The sequence below is a fragment of the Oncorhynchus keta genome, chromosome 4 (genome assembly GCF_023373465.1).
Source record: "Oncorhynchus keta strain PuntledgeMale-10-30-2019 chromosome 4, Oket_V2, whole genome shotgun sequence".
In the NCBI taxonomy this organism is placed as follows: domain Eukaryota; kingdom Metazoa; phylum Chordata; class Actinopteri; order Salmoniformes; family Salmonidae; genus Oncorhynchus; species Oncorhynchus keta.
The window spans coordinates 63,307,917-63,330,867 of record NC_068424.1 but is presented as its reverse complement, the minus strand read 5'-3'; the positions used below and the strand labels follow the sequence as shown (position 1 = coordinate 63,330,867).

The window sequence follows — 22,951 nt, the reverse complement described above, 5'->3', positions numbered from 1 at the left end:
AATACAGTTTGTAGCTCTGTCTCTACTTTTATCCAATGTAAAAAACACCATTTCACATTTTGCCTCATAAGACCAAATCCAGGTGGTGAGTTACAAATGGTTTAATCTGCATTTTTGCAATAATTTTTGCAACAAGTCTCTCTATGAAAACACCATTTTTGTTACATTTTTAACCCGAACCATGCACGTCCACTAATTATGACCAACTTCTTGTAGCAGGCATTATACAAAATGAACAAAGGTTTCATAAACAATCTCTCAAGCACAAGCACACACGCTAGTGAGTATCCAGCTAATCTTTATATTTCAAGTCTAGCCAACTTGGATTTATTTGCTTACTAACAATGTTGAACTGTTATGAATACACCCTCCTGCCCGTCTCCAACTGTTTCAACGACATAGCATGTTCACTTTGTTTAGATACTGAAATCAGGTGGCCTACCTGGATAACAATATGCTTATTTCTTAGAATGAAAACCAATTGCTAATTCCTTATAGAAATGTATTTTTATGCTCTTTGCACATTTATAAAACACAAACTAGACAACTGGCACATGAGAATCTGTGGCTAAAATGCTGCTAGAGTTATGTGGTACAGCAATTCCACTTGCGACAAACTGAGCATACATTTCCCACAACATGTTCGTTAATGCTTCATTTTAGTAGGGTCGGCTCTGTTCTACATTTTGGGACTTGAGATGGTTAGAAAGGTTAAGTTCTCGTCTATTACAGAGGGGCTTAGCTACTTTACTGAGGAAAAATGCACTTTCTATGCCTGTGATATGCGATTGTCCCACCTACATATCTTAAGATGAATGCACTTTGGATAAGAGCGTCTGCTAAATTACAGAGTGGGAAGGTGCACAGTGCAGACAGCACAGAAGGAGCGAATACAAAATAGACAGAACACTCCTACAAAAAAATGTGACACAGGAATTTAGAACATCGCGCTAAAACATAATAATTGTATGTACTGCCCAGCTTTACACAGCACACTTGTAACTGCTGTCTTCCTCCGACGAGGAGGAGTAGTAAGGATCGGAGGACCAATGCGCAGTGTGGTACGTGTTTACACTCTTTATTTAAACAAGCGAACACTGAAACAAAACAATAAACGACATGTGAAATGACAAACCGAAACAGTTCCGTGTGGAACACACAGACACAGAAAATAAACACCCACGAAACACAAGTGGGAAAAGGCTACCTCAGTATGATTCTCAATCAGAGACAACTAACGACACCTGCCTCTGATTGAGAACCATACCAGGCCAAACGCAAACACAACATGGAAAACTGAACATAGACAACCCACCCAACTCAAGCCCTGACCATACTAAAACAAAGACAAATCAAAGGTCAGAACGTGACAACGCTGTCTTTTTCACATGATGATGAAACTGAGAGAAGGCTGCTGTGTTCTTGAGTGCAAAAGTCTGAATTAAAACTGGTTCACTTTTTTCTCAAGTTTTTGTTATCTTTGTTTCTCAAGTTGTAAAAATATATGAGCAAGTTGATAAGTGTTAGAAAAACTAATTTGTAGCTTTAATGGTCAAAGAGTTCAATCTTGGTTTCATCAGACCAGAAAATCTTATTTCTCATGGTCTAAGAGTCTAGGTGCCTTTTGGCAAACTCCAGTTTGGCTAGGCCAGCTCTAGGAAGAGTCTTTGTGTTTCCAAATGATGGGGGGCCACTGTGTTCTTGGGTACCTTCAATGCTTCAGAAATGTTTTGGTACCCTTCCCCAGATCAGTGCATCGACACAGTCCTGTCTCTGAGCTATACGTCAATTCCTTCGACTTCATGGCTTGGTTTTTGCTCTGACATGCACTGTCAACTGTAGGACCTTATATAGACAGGTGTGTGCCTTTCCAAACAATGTCTAATCAATTGAATTTACCACAGATGGACTCCAATCAAGTTGTAGAAACATCTCAAGGATGATCAATGAAAACAGAATGCACCTGAGCACAATTTCGAGTCTCAAGGCAAAAGGGTCTGAATAGTTATGCAAATATGGTACTTCTTTTTTTATTATTATTAAAATGTACAATTGAGAGGAATATGTTAGTTAATGTAGAGACAAACGATTGTGCATATTTGTTTGTCATAAAGTTCATTTAGGAAAATCACTATTTAGCAAGTTTTCTTTCACAGTCATATCCAATACCAGGTGTATCAAACTCCATTCTTTGAATGATGCTGTGTCTGCATGTATGTATTACAGTTATACACTTCAACAGTGTTTACCACTCCTGCTCCTGGGTCATCAATGATTACACATTGTAACTATGCAATAGACTAGAAACATGATTTAAGTAAAGGCTGATTTGTAATTCATATATACAGAATAAAAAACATTACAACCTGTCAGCACGCCCACAAGCGAGCCACTCAGGCAGAGAATGACTCGTGAAAGAGAGTGGGGAACGAGATGGGAGTAACAATCCAGGCTATTTTCTCTGAGACCGGCATAATAATGTAATGAAACAAGCAGGGAGCAGGTTTATAACCCTTAACATTCTAGCCCAAAGTCCAGCACGCTATTGACTGTGCCCAAAGTTATTAATTGTTTAATTTTACATACAGAGGTATGTAAAATTAATTGAAAACCTTGTGAAGACTTACAGGAAACGTTTGACCTCTCATTGCCAACAAATGGTATATAACAAAGTATTGAGATAAACTTTTGTTATTGACCAAATACTTATTTTCCAACTTAATTTGCAAATAAATTCTTATTATTCACTGTATCACAATTCCAGTGTCCGAAGTTTACATACGCTAAGTTGACTGTGCCTTTAAACAGCTTGGGGGGGGGATGATGTCATTGCTTTAGAAGCTTCTGATAGGCTAATTGACATCATTTGAGTCAATTGGAGGTGTACCTGTGGATGTATTTCAAGGCCTGCCTTCAAACTCAGTGCCACTTTGCTTGACGACATGGGTAAATCTAAAGAAATCAGCCAATAAAAAATTGTAGACCTCCACAAGTCTGGTTCATCCTTGGGAGCAATTTCCAAATGCCTGAAGATACCACGTTCAATGATTGGCCAAAATGACCATCGTTATGTTTGGAGGAAAAAGGGGGATGCTTGCAAGTGGAAGAACACCATCCCAACCATGAAGTTCGGGGGTGACAGCATCATGATGTGGGGGAGCTTTCCTGCAGGAGGGACTGGTGCACTTTACAAAATAGATGGCATCATGAAAGGAAAATTACGTGGATATATTGAAGCAACATCTCAAGACATCAGGCACGAAGTTAAAGCTTGTTCGCAAATGGGTCTTCCAAATGGACAATGACCCCAAGCATACTTCTAAAGTTGTGGCAAAATGGCTTAAGGACAACAAAATCAAGGTATTGGAGTGGCCATCACAAAGCCCTGACCTCAATCCAATAGAAAATGTGTGGGCAGAACTGAAAAGCGTATGCGAGCAAGGAGGCCTACAAACCTGACTCAGTTACACCAGCTCTGTCAGGAGGAATGGGACAAAATTCACCCAACTTATTGTGGGAAGCTTGTGGAAGGCTACCCAAAGCGTTTGACCCAAGTTAAACAATTTAAAAGGCAATGCTACCAAATACTAATTGAGTGTATGTAAACTTCTGACCCACTGGGAATGTGATGAAAGAAAGAAAATGAAATAAATAATTCTCTCTACTATTATTCTGACTTTCAAATTATTAAAATAAAGTGGTGACTAACTGACCTAAGACAGGGGATTGTTACTAGAATTAAATGTCAGGAATTGTTCAACTGAGTTTAAATATATTTGGTTACGGTGTATGTAAACGTTCGACTTCAATTGTATATTTCTTACCGAGCCTTTCCATAAGTCCCACGCAAGTTTCTTCAACTGTCTTTTGAGTGACGTTGATGTTGTGCTGTGATGATTACAGATTGCCTTTGCCGATCACTTATCATCTTCATTCATCAGTGAGTCAATGGCTTGAATAGTCATCGACTCACTCACGTGTTGAAAAGGGCGAGGAACGAGATGGAGTCACAATCCATGCCAGGCACACCTGTGAGCTCTGGGACTCCAACTCCGACAGGAAGAGTCAACATACGGCGGGTTCGTCAGGTCATTGGTTCACCCTGACATTTCCATTCCTCTTCTGACAACAGAACATGACCAACTGCTCACCAGGCACAGCAAGGGCTGCCCGGACCGTTATGCTGGTCTGCTATTCCACAGATGTGTAACCGAAGAGAGAAACCACGAATGGGCACATAAATCATAACCTTTCCGCTGTGGACATCTTTTTCAGCACCGTTTCTCGCTGCTCTGAGACAAGCATGGAGAAACGAAAATGTTCAAATATTCCATGATATTCTTAAAATGTGTTGACTGAATATATTAAAGTGATGTCTGCTAATTAATCAAGTTAGGTTTATCCAGAAATGAATAATTCTAAATAACAAACTGGCCTTATTTACAAATGAGTGAGAATGTATCACCCCATGTTCAAGATTTGCCTTTTTCTCGCTCACGCTAGGTTAAATAAAAATGAAATCTCCAAAATAGTGTTACTTTTTAAACAAAGTGATTATTGAATTAATGAATTAATTTAGAATGATATAAAAGCCCCTTAGGAACTGTGAGAATATCTGACAATAACTAACAGAAAATGCGCCTTAGATATTAATATAGATTCCTCCAATCCTCTAAATGTAATTATTGGTGGAGTCACATCATTGATTTAATTTTAATTTTATTTTTTAGATATACTGATAAAAATGGTGTAGGTCTTATTTATTTAAAGAGCATTTTGAAGTTAGAAGCAAAAGCCTACAACTATTTCAGCACCGCTTCGTGCTGCTCTGAGACAAGCATGGGGATTGGTCTTGATAAATCAATGAGATTTTTATTTTCACTTAATCTCCGTTTGAGTGTTGGCTAGACAAGAATTAGAAAATTAGGGTGCATTAATGTTACGCTCTTAGTGTAACTTTATTTAACTAGGCAAGTCAGTTAATTACAAGGACAGCCTTTCCTTCCTCCCGTTGTACAACTTTTCCATTCCCATTCTAATGGCAACCCTGATGTTTTAGTTTTTCTCTGAATAGAAACACCATAATATTAATCAAATGTATTAAACCAAATTTATTAAAATCAATCCCATATACTATGTTATTACAGAAAAGGTTATAAATTCTCCGTTAATGCCAATATGGAAGACTATCAAATGCTTCTTCAATATGCCCTCTGGTGGTCAAACTAGCAAACTAGCATGAACAGAAACAATGGCTGACTAGTAGATAACGTGCTACAGAATGCTGCAGCAGCCCGCAAGGTGTGCCGCCGTATGACGCAACTTTTAAAGGAGGAACCACTGTATATTTTGTAGCTCTCTTGCTTTCACTGCAAGATCTGTGCTGAGAGGGGTACTTAAAGGAATGGTAGCCGTAACCATTGAAGGACTTAAGCGATATACTTACATGTTGAAGCTCCATACTCCACTGCTTTTTGTGATTGTAACAGCGGTTTTCTAGCTGCAGTGTCTCCACAATAACAGTGTTCAAAGCAGATCAAATACGTCACATTTCTTTAATGTGGTATGATTATTCTTCAGTATGAGATGTTTTAGCTGCTATTTTGACCTATTGTGACATCTCACGCCTTGTAGAGACTGGCATTGGCATGACAGTGTGTGTAGGAGCTCAGTATATTGAGTGCTGTGTGTACATATGGTACATGCAACTGTGTGTGTCTGTCTGTCTGTCACATGACTAATGGATAGATGGTTTGATAGAGTGGAATACAATGTATAGGTCTGTATGAATGCATGATGAATTCCTTCTCACTTGTTTGACAGATTTTTGGCAGGCGTCACCTATTTATCTTAAACATGCACCTGTACTGTGCATCATGATCCATTGAGAGCATCCATGAAATGTACCTGGCAAGTGCCACTTGGCAGCATCTGAGCACATGGTTTTCAGATAAACCTAATTGTATGTCTAATTTATGGCCATCAAATGAACAGAGGTATGTAAAATAGAACGATGGACATGGATAGTGCTACATTAATCTCTTGTTTATCATTACATGGGTGCAAAGGGCATATGTGTGTGTGTGTGTGTGTGTGTGTGTGTGTGTGTGTGTGTGTGTGTGTGTGTGTGTGTGTGTGTGTGTGTGTGTGTGTGTGTGTGTGTGTGTGTGTGTGTGGAGGTTGCTTCAGTACAGCAGAGAGACCCATACCAGGGGGTCAGAAAATCCAAAGACTCCTGATGAGTTCAAGGCCAGTCAGAAGGGTTGGGGGGTGGGTGAGGGTGCGTTCCTGTGAGTGTTTAAGGGTGATTCTGGCATGGAGCTGCCAAGCTGTCATACATAACCCAGAGAGAACACACGTTCCAGTGATCATGGCCTGCCTTTGGATGAGATTACCCTCAGAGGCTCCCTTCATCCAGCAGCTTCTTGTAAAATGCCTGGAGCAGCCAACGTTCTCATGTTTTGATCAGCCACCTATAACAAGTTATTTAGAGGGTGGGCTTCACTACCCATCACTAGCCCTCATTAGGACTTTCAATCACAAGAACCAAGTGGAGTTTCAAAGACGTGGTCACCCCCATGTTCATGGTTGTGCCCTAAATAGCATCATATTCCCTATATAGTGCACTACTTTTAAACAGGGCCCATAGGGTACTATAAAGGGAATACGGTGCTTATGAGACGTGTCCCATGTATCGTTTTGGGTGGAAGAAGGGGGGCAAGTGCATATGATTCCAGTGCCATCACATGGAGGTTAAGGGTGAGCAGCCATGAAAAGTCAAACATACATTTACTCCTGAGGTGCTGACCTGTTGCACCCTCTACAACCACTCTGATTATTATTTGACCCTGCTGGTCATTTATGAACATTTGAACATCTAGGAGAATTATCTGGCCTTAAAGGCCATATAATCTTATCTCCACCAGCCACAGCCAGAAGAGGACTGGCCACCCCTCAGACCCTGGTTCCTCTTTTGGTTTCTTCCTAGTTTCCTGCTAGGGAGTTTTCCTAGCCACCGTGCTTCTACAGTCGTGGCCAAAAGTTTTGAGAATGACACAAATATACATTTTTACAAAGTCTGCTGCTTCGGTTTGTATGATGGCAATTTGCATATACTCCAGAATGTTATGAAGAGTGATCAGGTGACTTGCAATTAATTGCAAAGTCCCTCTTTGCCATTTCAGCCCTGCCACAAAAGGACCAGCTGACATTGTCAGTGATTCTCTCGTTAACACAGGTGTGAGTGTTGACGAGGAAAAGGCTGGAGATCACTCTGTCATGCTGATTGAGTTTGAATAACAGACTGGAAGCTTCAAAAGGAGGGTGGTGCTTGGAATAATTGTTCTTCCTCTGTCAACCATGGTTACCTGCAAGCAAACACATGCCATCATCATTGTTTTGCACAAAAAGTGCTTCACAGGCAAGGATATTGCTGCCAGTAAGATTGCAACTAAATCAACCATTTATCGGATCATCAAGAACTTCAAGGAGATCGGTTCAATTGTTGTGGAGAAGGCATCAGAGCGCCCATGAAAGTCCAGCAAGCGCCAGGACCGTCTCCTAAAGTTGATTCAGCTGCGGGATCGGGGCACCACCAGTACAGAGCTTGCTCAGGAATGGCAGCAGGCAGGTGTGAGTGCATCTGCACGCACAATGAGGCAAATACTTTTGCAGGATGGCCTGGTGTCAAGATGGGCAGCAAAGAAGCCACTTCTCTCCAGGAAAAACATCAGCGGCAGACTGATATTCTGCAAAAGGTACAGGGATTGGACTGCTGAGGACTGGGGTAAAGTCATTTTCTCTGATGAATCCCCTTTCCGATTGTTTGGGGCATCCATAAAAAATATTGTCCAGAGATGACAAAGTGAGCGCTACCTTCAGTCCGGTGTCATGCCAACAGTAACGCATCCTGAGATCATTCATGTGTGGGGTTGCTTCTCAGCCAAGGGAGTGGGTTCACTAACAATATTGCCTAAGAACACAGCCATGAGTAAAGAATGGTACCAACACATCCTCCGAGAGCAACTTCTCCCAACCATCCAGGAACAGTTTGGTGACAAACAATGCCTTTTCCAGCGATGGAGCACCTTCCCATAAGGCAAATGGAGCACCTTTCCAAAAGGCAAAAATGATAACTAAGTGGCTCAGGGAACAAAACATTGATATTTTGGGTCCATGGCCAGGAAACTCCCCAGACCTTAATCCCATTGAGAACTTGTGGTCAATCCTCAAGGGGCAGGTGGAAAAACAAAACCCCACAAATTCTGACAAACTCCAATCATTGATTAATCAAAAATGGGCTGCCATCATTCCGGATGTGGCCCAGAAGTTAATTGACAGCATTCCAGGGCGGATTGCAGAGGTCTTGAAAAAAATGGTCAACACTACAAATATTGACTCTTTGCATCAACTTGATGTAATTGTCTATAAAAGCCTTTTGGGACTTATGAAATGCTTGTCAATATACTTCAGTATTCCATAGTAACATCTGACAAAAATATCTAAAGACACTGAGTCAGCAAACTTTGTGAAAAAGTCATTCTCAAAACTTTTGGCCACGACTGTACATCTGCATTGCTTGGTTTTTGGAGTTTTAGGCTAGGTTTATGTATTAGCACTTTGTGACACCTGCTGATGTATAAAAATGGCTTTATAAATACATTTGATTTGAAGTGCTTCAAAGGAGATAACCACGGATCTGTGTCACTTGAAATCGCAGCTGCCTTTGTGCAGGTGGTTCACCTCTCACAAATCTACCTGTAATTTAGTGGGGCTTTGAGCGTCAGGCTCTCTGTAGTTCAGAGAACAGAGAGAGATGACTCACACTGCCACTCAGACCCCCTTTAATTTAACCCATTGATCCCCCACGTGGCTCGAAAGGATCCAGCACTTTGGCACTGTCTTTCCTCGTCATATTTCCGAGTCGCCCAAAGTCTTTGTTTTCCTCTCTAACCGGAATGCTGAATAGCGGGAGGATAAAACAATGTCTCTGTTTAGATTGGTTCATTTCCTGAGTGGAGTTTGTCACTATGTTGCTTTTCCTTTGGTCCAGCAGTGACCTCCAAGGCATGTGCTTAGTTAAAGGTCCAGTTGTAACTCAATGTTGATTTTGGATTTGTTTTCTTCTGGAAAGCCACTCTCTCTGCATGAACTTGAAAACACTACTCTCTGTACCTGGAGTAACAGTCAACCCTTTCATTTGGACAATGGAGAGAGAGGGAGAATGAGAGTGTTGGGGAGTGGAAATAAAGTTGTTCTTTAATATTGTGATTGAACTATCCAGTGGTGACTGTAATGCAATAATTTCTGCTGATGATGGGAATGGAACAGTAATGTAGTAGCAGGTGAAGGCCTACTTTGGCTTTGGTTTTTACTGGAGTTCTCCATTGGCCCGGAGACTGCTCTTTACGAGTTAAAACAGAGCACTAAGTGACAGTCTCTGAACCTTCATCGCCGTCTTTACTGCCGCTGGTTAACACAAAATCCAATTCAGGAGTAGCCCAGACTGGGATTTTAGCAGCAGGTCTCGTAAACACCTCAATCCAGGCCGCTGAGAGTGGGGTTGGAACACGATTCACACACCCCCACCATGGACCATCCATACACCGAATTCCAATGCAGAGGAGGTCAGACACATTTTTACAATCCTACCAGCACACTAATCAAGGCCTCAGCGTGAGCAGGAAACAAAAGACCCACCCAAACACGACAGTAACGGTGGTTGCTGCACCCTAATGGCTGCTAGGGCAAGTCTATCATTTTAACTCATTAAGTTTGACTAAAACTGTTATAACTCTTGTCATTAAACCAAACAAGGGAGACTGTAATCAAGGCTGCACTTCTAACAGGATGTAACGATGGGCTGCAACGTCTTTGGAAGCCAAATCAGAAATAATTGGCGGTTAGCTGCCAGCATGTCACAAAGCGGTAATGATGTTTTGAATGACACGTGAGGTCTCTTTCTTTTGCCTTATTATTTTCTCTTCTAGGTTGTCTCTCAGGGCCTCATCCACCCCCTCTCCCTCCGTTCAGCTCTGGGACTCTGACTTTTCTCCTCTCTTTCTTTTTTTCCACACAAACCTGTCTCTGTTTTCTCAGGGGTTCTTTTGGCTGTGGCTGGCTGTCAGCAGGCCTGAAAATGGGAGCCTCACAGGAAGTGGTTAATGCAGAGGGGAAAGGCTGGGGAGTTGTGGTAGTGTGTGGGTTTGTGATGCGAGGCCTCGAAGGGATGGCCTGAGTAACATAAGCCATGAGCGCCGAGAGCTTTCTCTCTGTCTCTACTTCCATGTCTTTTCCTTGACCAGTTGGATCTAGCTCAGAGCACAGGGAGCACACACCCTACAGCACCACACCAGGGCCAATGAAGCCCCCTCTAAAACAACAACAAGCCTCACCGCAGCACGCATTCCTACTGCAACTCCTGGCCCAAGCACACTCTCCCCATGTTTTCATTCGCGCTCTGATTTCGCCTTGTCCTCATCTTACATTCCCCTCCCCGAGGACATAACTGCCTCTTTGATGAGAGAGAGAGAGAGAGAGAGAGCGCGAGAGAGACTGAACCATTTAGTATGTTTGGGTACGACTGATATAACACTGTGTTCGCTTATAGAAAGTCAAGGCAGGTATACAGCGACAGACACACATCAGATTCAAATGCAGTTCACGACTGAACACCTTTCTCTTCTCCCTCCCAGATGCTGAATAGTACATATTTAATCAGGGCATTTCTGCTTTGACACCTACATGTCACTGGAGCATGTTAGACGGGAGGCTGTCTGAAGAATAGTCATCAGGATGTGACACAGACAAAGCCTTTAAAGCCTCAATCTTGCACTGCAGCCCAGCTGGTGCGTTGCTTCACAATATACTCGGCACTCAACGGTTGTCAAAAATTGTTTATCGTCAGCCAGGGAGATCTGTATTGGTTTGTGCCAAGTGGCAAGGCATGAATTTTAGCTGCAGCTGCTGTCTTTTATAGGATTGGGGACTTACAATTATACTGTACTATCTGCCCCTGACGGTGTTGATTCCCCGGGATAAACCCATTGCTGCTAACAAGCGTGGAGCCTCTCCGCCAGAATGGAAAAGTTTTCCCCCTCCTTATCCTTCAGCAAACCTTGACATTTCCCAATGCAGACATATGAAGTATTTCTTAAGTCCTTTCACACCTTCATAGACAAATTGGATCAACCTATCGGTTAACCTTCAAGTGAAGGGGATAATACTCAACCACATTTCTAAAACATAAACCTTGTAAAGCCGAGTTGCACCCCACTGTTTGTTTCCCCTTCCTTTGACAATGCTTCATGTTTGACTCTTTTTCTCAGATCTTTTGAATAGAGAAACAGTCTGAATATGTATCCTAAGTCCAAAACACCAGTGGCTCAATATGAACTAAAAGGGTATGCCAGCAGGTAGACACTCAAGTCTACTCTGCTCACTATCAGAGAGATAGAACAGGTGGGCGGGGAGGTAGTCACACAAGCAGTCACACGGCCAAAGGAAGTGATGCTTTCAGAGCCAATTAGGAGCCACCGTACAGCTAGGGCCCAGAATACACCAGTTGCAGAGGCCGGTATCCCAGAAGTCATTATTTCTTTAGTAGTTAGGCTGGGTTATGTGAGTGTGGCCTCGGGATCACTAGAGAAGACATGATCAGAAGGTGACGGGGGCAAAGACACAGGTGGCGGGAGAAGAAGCAAACAAACTAAAATTGAAGCTCTAAACTACCCTTGCACAGACAACAAATGGACCACTCTCCCTGAGTCGCTCGCCGCTTTTCATCATGTCTTCATCTCCCAAAATGTTTGAGCAAGAGATGACAAAAGAGGAAAAAAGGCGCCAGGAGAGAAAGAGAGGGCAGATTAGGTTCTGTCAGATGACAAATGTACAGAAGGCAGACCTGTCGAGTTGACTCCAAAGTAGGGCATTTGCCAACGAGATAAAGGAGACCACACTCTGTTGTCATATCAAACGGTGAGAGTGCAGTAGAAATAGTCCCACTAGTTGCTGTTAGCAGTTGATGTTATTCTTCAATAACACAGACCCCAATGCAAATCAGGGGGAGAAAAATAGGTTTATTCAAAGAAAACAAATCATAGTTGTTATGCTGGGAAGTACAGTTGAAGTCGGAAGTTTACATACATACACTTAGGTTGGAGTCATTAAAACTAATTTTTCAACCACTCCACAAATGTATTTTTAACAAACTATAGTTTTGCCAAGTCGTTTAGGACATGTACTTTGTGCAGGACACAAGTCATTTTTCCAACAATTGTTTACAGACAGATTATTTCACTGTCATTAATTCACTGTATCACAATTCCAATGGGTCAGAAGTTTACACACTCTAGGCTGACTGTGCCTTTAAACAGCTTGGACAATTAAAAAAAATGATTTCATGGCTTTAGAAGTTTCTGATAGGCTAATTGACATAATTTGAGTCAATTGGAGGTATACCTGTGGATGTATTTCAAGGCCTACCTTCAAACTCAGTTCCTCTTTGCTTGACATCATGGTTGAAAAATGAGATTTAATGACTCCAACCTAAGTGTATGTAAACTTCTGACTTCAACTGTAGCTATGAATCCCGGACCGAAGTTCCTCACATGTCTCTGACCCATTAATCATTATTTCCCCATTATAGAAAAACAACTATTTCCATTGATCGTTAATTCCCTCTTAACCTTTAGTCCTCTGCTTTGTGTATTTATCTTCACATATTTGTACATTGCCAACATTTATCACAGTATCATGTGTCAGACAGAGCATCAGTCATGTTCATTGTAGTCTTCTTTGAATAGTTATTATATACTTACAATCTAGCAGTAGCAAACTATGGTCTTTATTAGAGCAAGAAAGAAAGAATGCGAGTTGGAGACAATGGAACAGCAATAAGAGCTGTATGCATGCATCCCTGCATGTTTCTTTGTGTTTGTGTGTAACCATTGCATCTGAAGGCTTAGTTGAGTTAAGGGGAGCATGGTGCTGCTTCTGCTAGCTGGTAGATATCTCTTCTCTAGCCCTGCTTTCTGTACTTTAGCACTCAGGCTGGGTCTGGGCCTGTGTACCGTAGAGCTGCGAGAGGTAATAGAGACTACTGGGACATAAGTTTTCCTGCCAGCTGTCTGAAGAGGCCCAGCCTCAAATCTCTGCTTCTCATCCCGGAGCTGTTACATGAGCCTAGGCTTCAGTGTTTCTCCTGCTGAATGCTTAAACCCAGCTAGGCAGGGCCTTCGCTTAATGGACGCTAGAGGCAGCCGTTTGTAGCATCAGCAACTGCCTCTCTGGGCACTCAAGCGCATTGGGTCATGGCGGGCTGCCCCGGCACAACCGGAGAACAGGTTCCTGGAGCTCATTGCTGTCAGGCCCAGTCCTCAGGCTGCCCTCGAGCTCTCTTCGCGGTCAACTAACAAGGCCTCACCACACTCTCTGCCTTTCCCAGACAGAGAAGGATGAGAACAACAATGTTCTCAAGGTCTCAACACTCCTAAATGAAACAGCAGAGATGTTAGAGGTCGTCTTGAAGCTCAGGTCAATGACTTTTTTTTTCTACTTGTCATGCAGTCATTTCACTTAGTTTTCCCAAGATATGTTCTGTGTTAAAAGCCATCCCGTTATTCTCTGTATAATGTATTTTAATTGTCTGCAGCAACACTGTGAGTAATGCAATATTCCACCTTTCCTTCATGGAAGACTAATCAGAATCCCCAGTCTACGAGATAAGCTATTAGCAGTAGGAGTCAGCAGATATCCCCCAGGTGGAATATGCCATTTGTAATGCTCTGGCAACTCCTATATGAAACTGCTGGATGAGTGTGATCCATGAAAGCAATCACAGATGGATGAGTCATTGCAGGGTTAAATCCTGCCAAGATTTCCTGGATTCCTCAACATGCACATCACATTTTCAGAATATTTGTAACGCGGAAGGTTACAGCACTGCATTTCCATTTCTGATGGATGGTAAGCAAAGTATGAATGCAGAATGTCTACCTCTATGTTAGGGGTTAGCCATCCCTCTTCTTCCTTCTCATCTCTCGGGTCAAACACTCAGGTCAGAGTAAGAACAGAACTAAATATGGAGGACATGAATGAGATCTGTATGAATGGGTTTCTCTCCCTCACACATGAGGAGGAAGAGGTGGTGGGTATTCCACTGTGCTATGTGTCTCCAGGCCCAGCTCTGCATCTCCAGGCCCAGCTGTGTGTCTCCAGGCCCAGCTGTGTGTCTCCAGACCCAGCTGTGTGTCTCCAGGCCCAGCTGTGTGTCTCCAGGCCCAGCTGTGTGTCTCCAGGCCCAGCTGTGTGTCTCCAGGCCCAGCTGTGTGTCTCCAGGCCCAGCTGTGTGACTCAAGGCTGGGCCTCTCCACTCCTCTCCTCTTACCTTCATACTGAACCCATTAATGCGCCATGGGTCATTATATCACCCTGGGAGATTAATCTCTCCTCCCAATGCCTCCTTCATCTCCGTCTTCAGTTAGCCCTGGACTGACTAGAACCAGCTGCTGAGGGGAAAGACAGGTGACCTTCGGAGAGTGTGAGAGGGACAGTTGAATTGAACACTCATGTTCACAGTCAGGCATGTACACACACACACCACACACACACACACACACACACACACACACACACACACACACACACACACACACACACACACACACACACACACACACACACACACACACACACACACACACACACACACACACACACACACACACACACACACACACACACACACACACACACACACACACACACACACCATGATTTCTATCATTACCAGCCACTTCCCCAACTCCCTGTTATCATTAGACATGATGATGATTGCATGGATGAGAGTACAACCTCTCCCCCAGCTGCAGCTCGGTTCTAATTGCCTCACCTTGGGTTGTGGAGTGGTGAGAGTGGTCTGTCCGAAATGTTCCCACTGTGTGAAGGTCAAGCCTGGGCAACAAGGAAGATGTTATCCAAATGGCTTAACTAACTCGGCTCTCAGAGCGAGTACCTATTCAGTCCGATAGACAGGTATTTAGTACCTACATCTCTTAACATCAACAAATGAGATGCTTCTCTAAGGAGCTGATCGCCCAAATCGCTTCAGATAATGGATTGGGTCTGATGGACGGCTGTTGCAGACACTAATTTCCAGTCCACGTCATCAAAAATCCTCCACTGTTTCCAAATGTGGAATGTACATTAAGCACTTATCTTGCTCCCGGACTGTTTGTTATGCTGCCCTCAGATTCAATTTGTGCACTTTTTCATTCTTGACTGGCCTTATCTGATCAATGATGGTTCGCTAGCCTTAAAAAAAGAAGAAAAAGAAACAATTTCAGGGTTCCCGAGTGAAAGAAAAGTATTGCCTTTTTGAGAGTGGGAGCACGCTTTTGAGATCATAGATTGAGGGAGGAGTGGAAAGAGAGGGTTTATATCCCAACAGTAAATTGGCTTTGGGGTTGAGAGAGAGACCTCTGTTTAGCCCTAATCAATGGGAGAAATTGGACACAGCTGGAATTCGCTGGTCAAATGGTGTTTTCTAACCTTAAGTTCTGCTCTCTATTTTGGGAGTTCTCGTGCTCGTCCGTTGACCCTGGTCTTCAGGGTCGGATATCACATGTGTTTTTGGGGGTGACATCGAAGGAGATACAGTGCTTCAAAGGTAACAGCCCCTGGAACATGACTCTGTCATATGTTTGAGATGCACTCTGGGTACCTAACAGGAAATAACTGTTACTCTTCTCAATGACACAGAAAAACAAGCCGATTTGACCACATGATCTCTTATTTTGAAAGAAAAACATTGTGTACACACAAACATCATAAAATGTTTTCCTACATGGCTATGTAGTTAGCTATTGTTGTATTCCATTACACGTCTAACAGAGAATGTACGCTTAAAAGCAGATGTCAACTGCTTGACACAGACAATTACACTGTCTGTTATTACTCTTACACTGCCAAAACACATCCCTGTCTATTCCCTATAACAGCCTTGTTGGCTGGGCGAGATGCAAAATCAAGCAATCGTCCTACACTACATGTCCAAAAGTATGTGGACACCTGCTCATTGAACATCTAATTCCAAATTAATCAGCATTATAATGGAGTTGGGCCCCACTTTTCTGCTATAACAGCCTCCACTCGTCTGGGAAGGCTTTCCACTAGATGTTTGAACATTTCTGCTGCTTCCATTCATTCACAAGAGCATTAGTGAGGTCGGGACACTGATGTTGGGCGATTAGTCCTGGTTCGCAGCTTTCCAATTCATCCCAAAGGTGTTCGATGGGGTTGAAGTCAGGACTCTGTGCAGGACAATCAAGTTCTTTCACACTGATCTCGAAATCAATTTTTCTATGGACCTCACTTTGTGCACTGGGGCATTGTCATGCTGAAACAGGAAAGGGCCTTCCCCAAACTGTTGCCAAAAAGTTAGAAGCACATAATCGTCTAGAATGTCATTGTATGCTGTAGCGTTAAGATTTCCCTTCACTGGAACTAAAGGGCCTAAACCGAACCATGAAAAACAGCCCCAGACCATTATTCCTCCTCCACCAAACTTTACAGTTGGCACTATGCATTGGGGCAGGTAGTGTTCTCCTGGCATCCACCAAACCCAAATTCGTCCGTCAGACTGCCAAGATGGTAAGACGTGGTTCATCACTCCAGAGAACTTGTTTCCACTGCTCCAGCCTCCAATGGTGGCGAACTTTACACCACTTCAGCCGACCCTTGGCATTGTGCATGGTGATCTTAGGCTTGTGTGTGGCTGCATGGCCATGGAAACCCATTTCATGAAGCTCCCGATGAACAGTTATTGTGCTGACATTGCTGACATTGCTTGAGGCAGTGGTTCCTCAGCAGTTCTGTTCTGTGAGCTTGTGTGGCCTACCACTTTGCGGCTGAGCCATTGTTGCTCCTAGACGTTTCCACTTCACAATAACAACACTTACAGTTAACCGGAGCAGCTCTAGCAGAGCAGACATTTGACAAACTGACTTGTTGGAAAGGTGAGCTCTTCAGTAAGGTCATTCTACTGTCAATGTTTGTCTATGAAGATTGCATGGCTGTGGACTCAATTTTATACTCCTGTCAGCAAAAATAGCCAAATTCACAAATGTGAAGGGGTGTCCACATACTTCTGTGTATATATAGTTTATATCCAAAGTCTCCCTTTAGAGAAACCAGCTGCATCCCAAAGAACCAATATCCTTGGAAATAAATCGTTATTTTTCCAATTCCGTTAAAATGTTTGAGTATTGCACATCTAGATGTGTGAGCTGCAGCTGAAGCAGGCATCGGCAGAACCCTATGGCTCTGCCCCTCTCAGAATCCATCTCCTTTAGAGGGGCTGGCAGCTCTGGTGGCTCAATCCCCAGCGTGAGTCAAAGAGATGGAGGACGGAACACATGTTTGCAGGCAGATTGCACATTCGGTGGGGAATAAATTGCCTACTGGACAGCCAGACTCCACATTGTCTGGTCCACTCTACGTCAGCCTGCCCTTAAATACATCTGTACAGGACCTGTCATCAATGCTTTCTTCAGTTTCTACTTTAGAAAAGGCCTCCCATCGCTCGGTGTTGTCTGGTGGTTTGTTGTCTAGTGGTGGCTGCGCTTTGTCGGACCAGTCTCAGTCTCGGTCTCCGGAAGTTAACATGTGGTAGTGTTTAGCTTTCTAATGCCCCGGGCCCTTCTGGCTGGTCTTTAGGGAGATATCTCATGGAAGACTACCAGCAAAATGATTGCGGCCCAGTCAACACAGCGAACGGCCAAGTGTGGAAGAACTCTGGTTATCAGGATCTCTCCAGAGCTAACCACCGTCCAAAACTCACATTCAAGGCTCACACAGACGCCAAGCCATCTTAAACTGTCCAAATCAGTTTATATTGCTTGTGTAGTTTATCTATTTTTTTTCAATAAAATCCTTAATTCTATGGTTGGCTCCTCTGGCCTTAATAAGCTGTTATACTCCCCTTCCTCTGGTAATGAAGTGTAACTATTATCCTGGGCTGGGCCGAACATGCATATGATTATCTTGGCAACGAAATAACTTCAGTGTTATTGTTTAACGGTCATTTGGAAACGTCTTTCTGTTTTTCGGTACCGGTCTCCTATGTGTTTCCCTCCCTTGATATGCCGTTCCGACAAAGCATTGGGAAAATCTCTCTGGTTATATTACACTGACACATTCTTGTAGTCTGACTGACATGGTCAAGATTAATCAGAAACCTCCTTTTCCCAAGTGCTCCATCTGGCCTTGCTTTAAACAATGCACGTTTTTTTCTGTGAATATTAACTGACATGCTGCTCTACAGAAGTCATTCATATTTTAGTGTTATTTGTGTCCAACATGTACTCAGCATGTCTTACTCAAATTTAACTTATCTGTGTGTGATAGGAGTTCTCAATAAAAACTTAACGAGTCATCACTATTGGTTGTTTCAGTGAAAGGCTTTTCGCTATGCGAGGCCCAGCTGCTGTCTAGCTCGGTTTACCACGTGCCCTGAGGAACACAACATGCTCCCACCCTGCTCATTCCTGTCCAAATGGACCTACCTCCTGATCTCATCGATAGCTCTCACATAGATGCTAAGTGCTACTTTTGGTTCGCCAATGAAAACAATTACCACAGCCTCTCGCTGTTAATTTGTGATTAAGATTGCATTATTGCCATGTGTCGGGCCTGACAGCCTGTCATAGGAATGATACATCCTGACGAGAAATGGGCCCCATGCTTTCATTGTGCCCAACAGCTCCAGGAAACCTGCTGGCTGCCAATTTCACCCCCTTCCTCTACCCACCACAAACTGCTCTCTCATAAATGGATTCATGGAAGATTGTATTAACAAATAAAGGGCTCTAAGAGAGGGATGGCGCTTGTTGTTGGAGTCTTACATTTTAGCCACTGGGCAGTCAGTAAAACACGTTTGGTGCTGGCAAGTGGTTTTATCAACTGTCAAGCCATAGCCTCAAGGGGAGGTTGAGCGGTTAAGGTTTTACTTGGCAATAGCATAACTCTATTTATTTGCAAACCTTTGGTTAGGATGGAAACGAGGCTGATGACTAGTATAAGTGTTTTTTGCTCCGTTTTCCCGTTGCTTTGAAATGGCCACATGTAGTTGTCCTGTCCACACTGGACACTGAATAAACTGGCAGGCAGTATGTGATTTTCCCCTTCCAGGCCCCATCAGTCCACACATGGAGATATGAGGAAACATGCGGCGTGTGGCAGAATTGAATCAGTGAGCATGTATACGAGCAGATAGCAGCTAGATCAGGGATGGGCAACTGGTAGCCCCCGCCCGTTTTGTTGGCCCACGGACCAATAAAATACAAAAGGTTTTGCACAAGGTTCTTTTTTTCTGGATCTTTGTAGAATTTCGATCCATTTTGAGTCGCACAAAATCGTGTGTTCTCTCCCCCGACATTTAATCCACAGATAGAAGGGGACACCTAGTTATTTTCTAGTAATCTCTCCTTCAGTAGTAGTCTTCTTCTACGACTATGACTACTTCTTCTGTGTACTTTATATGTCAGTTGGCAACCAACTTTAAGGTGAATTATCACCAACAACTGGACTGGAGTGTTCACCTCAGTTCATCTTTCAATCACCCGTGTGGGTATATGCTCCTAAAAAGCAATGAGGAGACGGGAGAGGCGTGACTTGCAGCGCGCTAAGCGTAAAAAATAGAACTAAGTTACATTTTAGCAGACATTTGTTGATGTATGGATGTGGGTACCCAGATCCATGAGCCACTGCGGCCCCTCATGAGTTTCCCCACCCCCATCAAAGTTGCTTATCTTTGAGCTCGATATAAGCAATCACTATCCCTCTCTCTAACCTATTCCGCTGCTGCTGCTTCTAACCCGAGCCCAGCAGGACAGGAAAAGCACAATGGGACAATATCATATTGGAATGGGGCTGTAGGTAGCCTAGGGGTTAAGAGTGTTAGGCCAGTAACTGAAAGGTTGCTAGTTTGAATCCCCGAGCCGACTTGGTGAAACACCTCTTGATGTACCCTTGAGCAAGGCACTTAATAATTCCATCATTTCTCCTGTAAGTCTCTCTGGATATGAGTGTTTGTTAAATGTAAAAATAAAATAAAAAACAGCTGAGGGTGAGGACAGCTGAGGGTGAGGACAGCTGAGGGTGAGGACAGCTGAGGGTGAGGACAGCTGAGGCGCTGGCGAATGTTTCAACAGCGTCCCACAGAGAGTGTGAGGTACCCATGTGGAAGATCCAGCTCGTCCAGGGCCCCGATATGGCCCGTCGCTGTCCCACTTACTGCCTGCAAAAAAACATAGACCTCCCTGTGGGGAGATCAGTGATTCCTGATGTTTTATTTTCTCTGGGCCTCAAGTTACTTTGTCTGAGGCTTGGTCCCCGTGAGAAGCTCTTGGCCCATGAACAAGGCTCATCCAACCGTCTCACTGCACTTGACCCGGGGACTTATGGGTCCGTGATGTCATCGCCAGGGGACTTGTCATGGGGCACTTCACCTAATCTGAGCGTTTTGAATAATAGGCTGTATCCACATGATGCGGAGAGACAAGTGGATACAGAAAATAATTCACCATGAAATGCAATGAAACAAGATCTTTACACAGCCCTGTAAAATGAAAGGCCTCGTAAATTCATCTCCTCGGATTACAGTTTCACAACATATATCCTTTTTTTCACATGGAAGTCTGAATTGGATAAAACAGTTGTTTACAGTTTTCTACAACCATGTACCAGTTATTAATTTCTTAAACCGCCAATCATACATTCTTTCAGCCCAGAGGTTCATTGAACACATGTAGGTTGGTCCTTATTGAACACTTACTGTATGTAGGTTTTGAAAACATTGTTTCACTCCTATGCATCTATCCACAAGACGTTTTAGAATTAAGGCTGGTTTACATCATAGAAACAATTGTCGTAGCAACATCGTGAACATTTTATTGTTGTCCGATATCAGACTTGCTGTCATTATGAAGTATAGACACAAAATGACAGCCTCTGCATGACGACAGCAGCCCGCTGCTTCAAATAGCATACCTTCTCTATTTTAACACCAATAAACCAATCAATTTTAAAATAAATTCAGTAAATGTCAACCTAGCAAGGCAGGCAACTAAAAGCTAGCTGGCTAACCAGTTCAAATAATGAGTATAGCTGACAAGGTCTTAACTTTCGCTACTTTTGATGAATTATAACCCCCAAAAACATAATCATTTACAAGGTAATGGCGAGCTTTCAGAAAATACATTTCTGCCACAGTGTGATGAAATAAAAGTAGCACCATGTCAAAATTCCCACTTAAAAATTCAGAATAAAACTGAGGTCTGACTCTATACTAGCTTTGAGGGGTTAAATCATATTATTGAATCACCCTCCCTATTCCAGCAGCACAATGTAAAGTATAATCAATATATTCCCTGAAGTGTTGTGTTGACAAACTGCCTGGTAGTGAGGCTGATTGTGTTGGGTGCCTCAAGCAACATCTTCCCCTCACTACCAGCTCAGGAGATGCTGTTGCCTCTTGTTTCTTAAAAAATGCAGATACTTTCTGGGGATCTGGTTGTTTGTTCTGGGTATTTCCTGGGAGACTCACACCTTGGGCTTAAATAAATAGAGGAGTTGTGATGATTAGCGGCGAGGTGCGCTGCCACTCCCATAAGCCATCTTGAGTGGATGGGGTGGGGGTGGCCAAGGAGTTTTCCTCTCTCCTTCTGCCGCCTCCACCTGATTATACTGTACATTCCTTCCTTCCTCCCTTCCTTATCTCTCTCCCTCCCTCCCTACTTTCCGTTTTAAAGACAGTATGCTCACTCCCTAGGGGTGGCTCCCAGACAAAGGGGCCTTGCTAGTTTGTATGCATATGTACCTGTACGTGTGTATGTAAATACTAATAATTATTATTTAATTATTATGTGTGTAGAGGTAAACTTAATAGGAACGATTGGTTGACACATAGTGTCACCTATACCATGCGGAATCTCCCTGACACACTGTCATTAAGATTGGGGCCGGTCTCCTGAGTCGTAGGCTGCTTGTGTGCTGCCTGCCTGTCTGTGTGCTGCCTGCCTGTCTGTGTGCTGCCTGCCTGTCTGTGTGCTGCCTGCCTGCCTGTGTGCTGCCTGCCTGCCTGTTGTGCTGCCTGCCTGTCTGTGTGATGCCTGCCTGCCTGTGTTGCCTGCCTGTGTGGCGTGTTCCTGCCTGTGTGCTCAGTGGAGCAGCAGTGTGTGGTTCTCTCCAGGATTACGCTGGGAACACAATTATCTCCCTGGCTTTGGGAGGCTGACAGAACGAGCCTTGGGGAAGGGGAGCTGTGTTTGTCAACTATCTTACAACACGCATGCACACACACACACACACACAAGCTGCTGCTGCAGGCTCGCTCCAGCAGACCAGGGCTTACATTAGTATTATACATGAATGTGTGAGAAACTAATATGGAGGGCCTAGCTGCTGGCATCTAAATGGTGTAGATGTTACCTGGCAGGGTCTTTTTAGAGTGTAAAGCTTGGTTTCCATTGGCTTTAGAGCCCAGTTGGATGAGTGTATTCCTGTGTTGGATTAAAAACTCTTTCATCACTCATATACTCCTTTTAAACACCACTTTGTCTTTGTTTCTCCATATGTGTAAGGCTCCCAATGTGTATTGTCACCTAGTGTGCTCATAACATAGTGTGAATGTACATTTTCTAAATAAACCAGAATAATATATATTATGAAAATAACAAATTTAAACAAACATTTAATCATTTCTTATGGGTCAAGGCCATTGCTACACTTTCCATACACCAGTTATGTTCCTCAGAATTGAATATGCATCCCTTCTGTTCCTTCTACAGTGAAAAATGAGGTGGATGAGACAGACGCCAGGGTGACGCAATTCAAGAAAAAGGCGAAGGAGCTGCGAATCTTGGACGCAAAGACGGCACAGAATTTGTGTAAG

The 22,951-nt window shown here is 43.4% G+C and overlaps 1 protein-coding gene across 8 annotated transcripts in view; it reads left to right on the top strand.

The window, feature by feature from the left end:
* Window positions 1-22,951, top strand: part of diaph2 (diaphanous-related formin 2) — a 749,871-nt gene that overhangs the window by 379,172 nt on the left and 347,748 nt on the right. For all 8 annotated transcript variants that reach the window (XM_052512438.1, XM_052512437.1, XM_052512441.1 and 5 more), the window contains one exon: window positions 22,848-22,946. In XM_052512438.1, coding sequence (XP_052368398.1) covers window positions 22,848-22,946 — 99 coding nt within the window. The remainder of the gene's footprint in view (window positions 1-22,847; window positions 22,947-22,951) is intronic.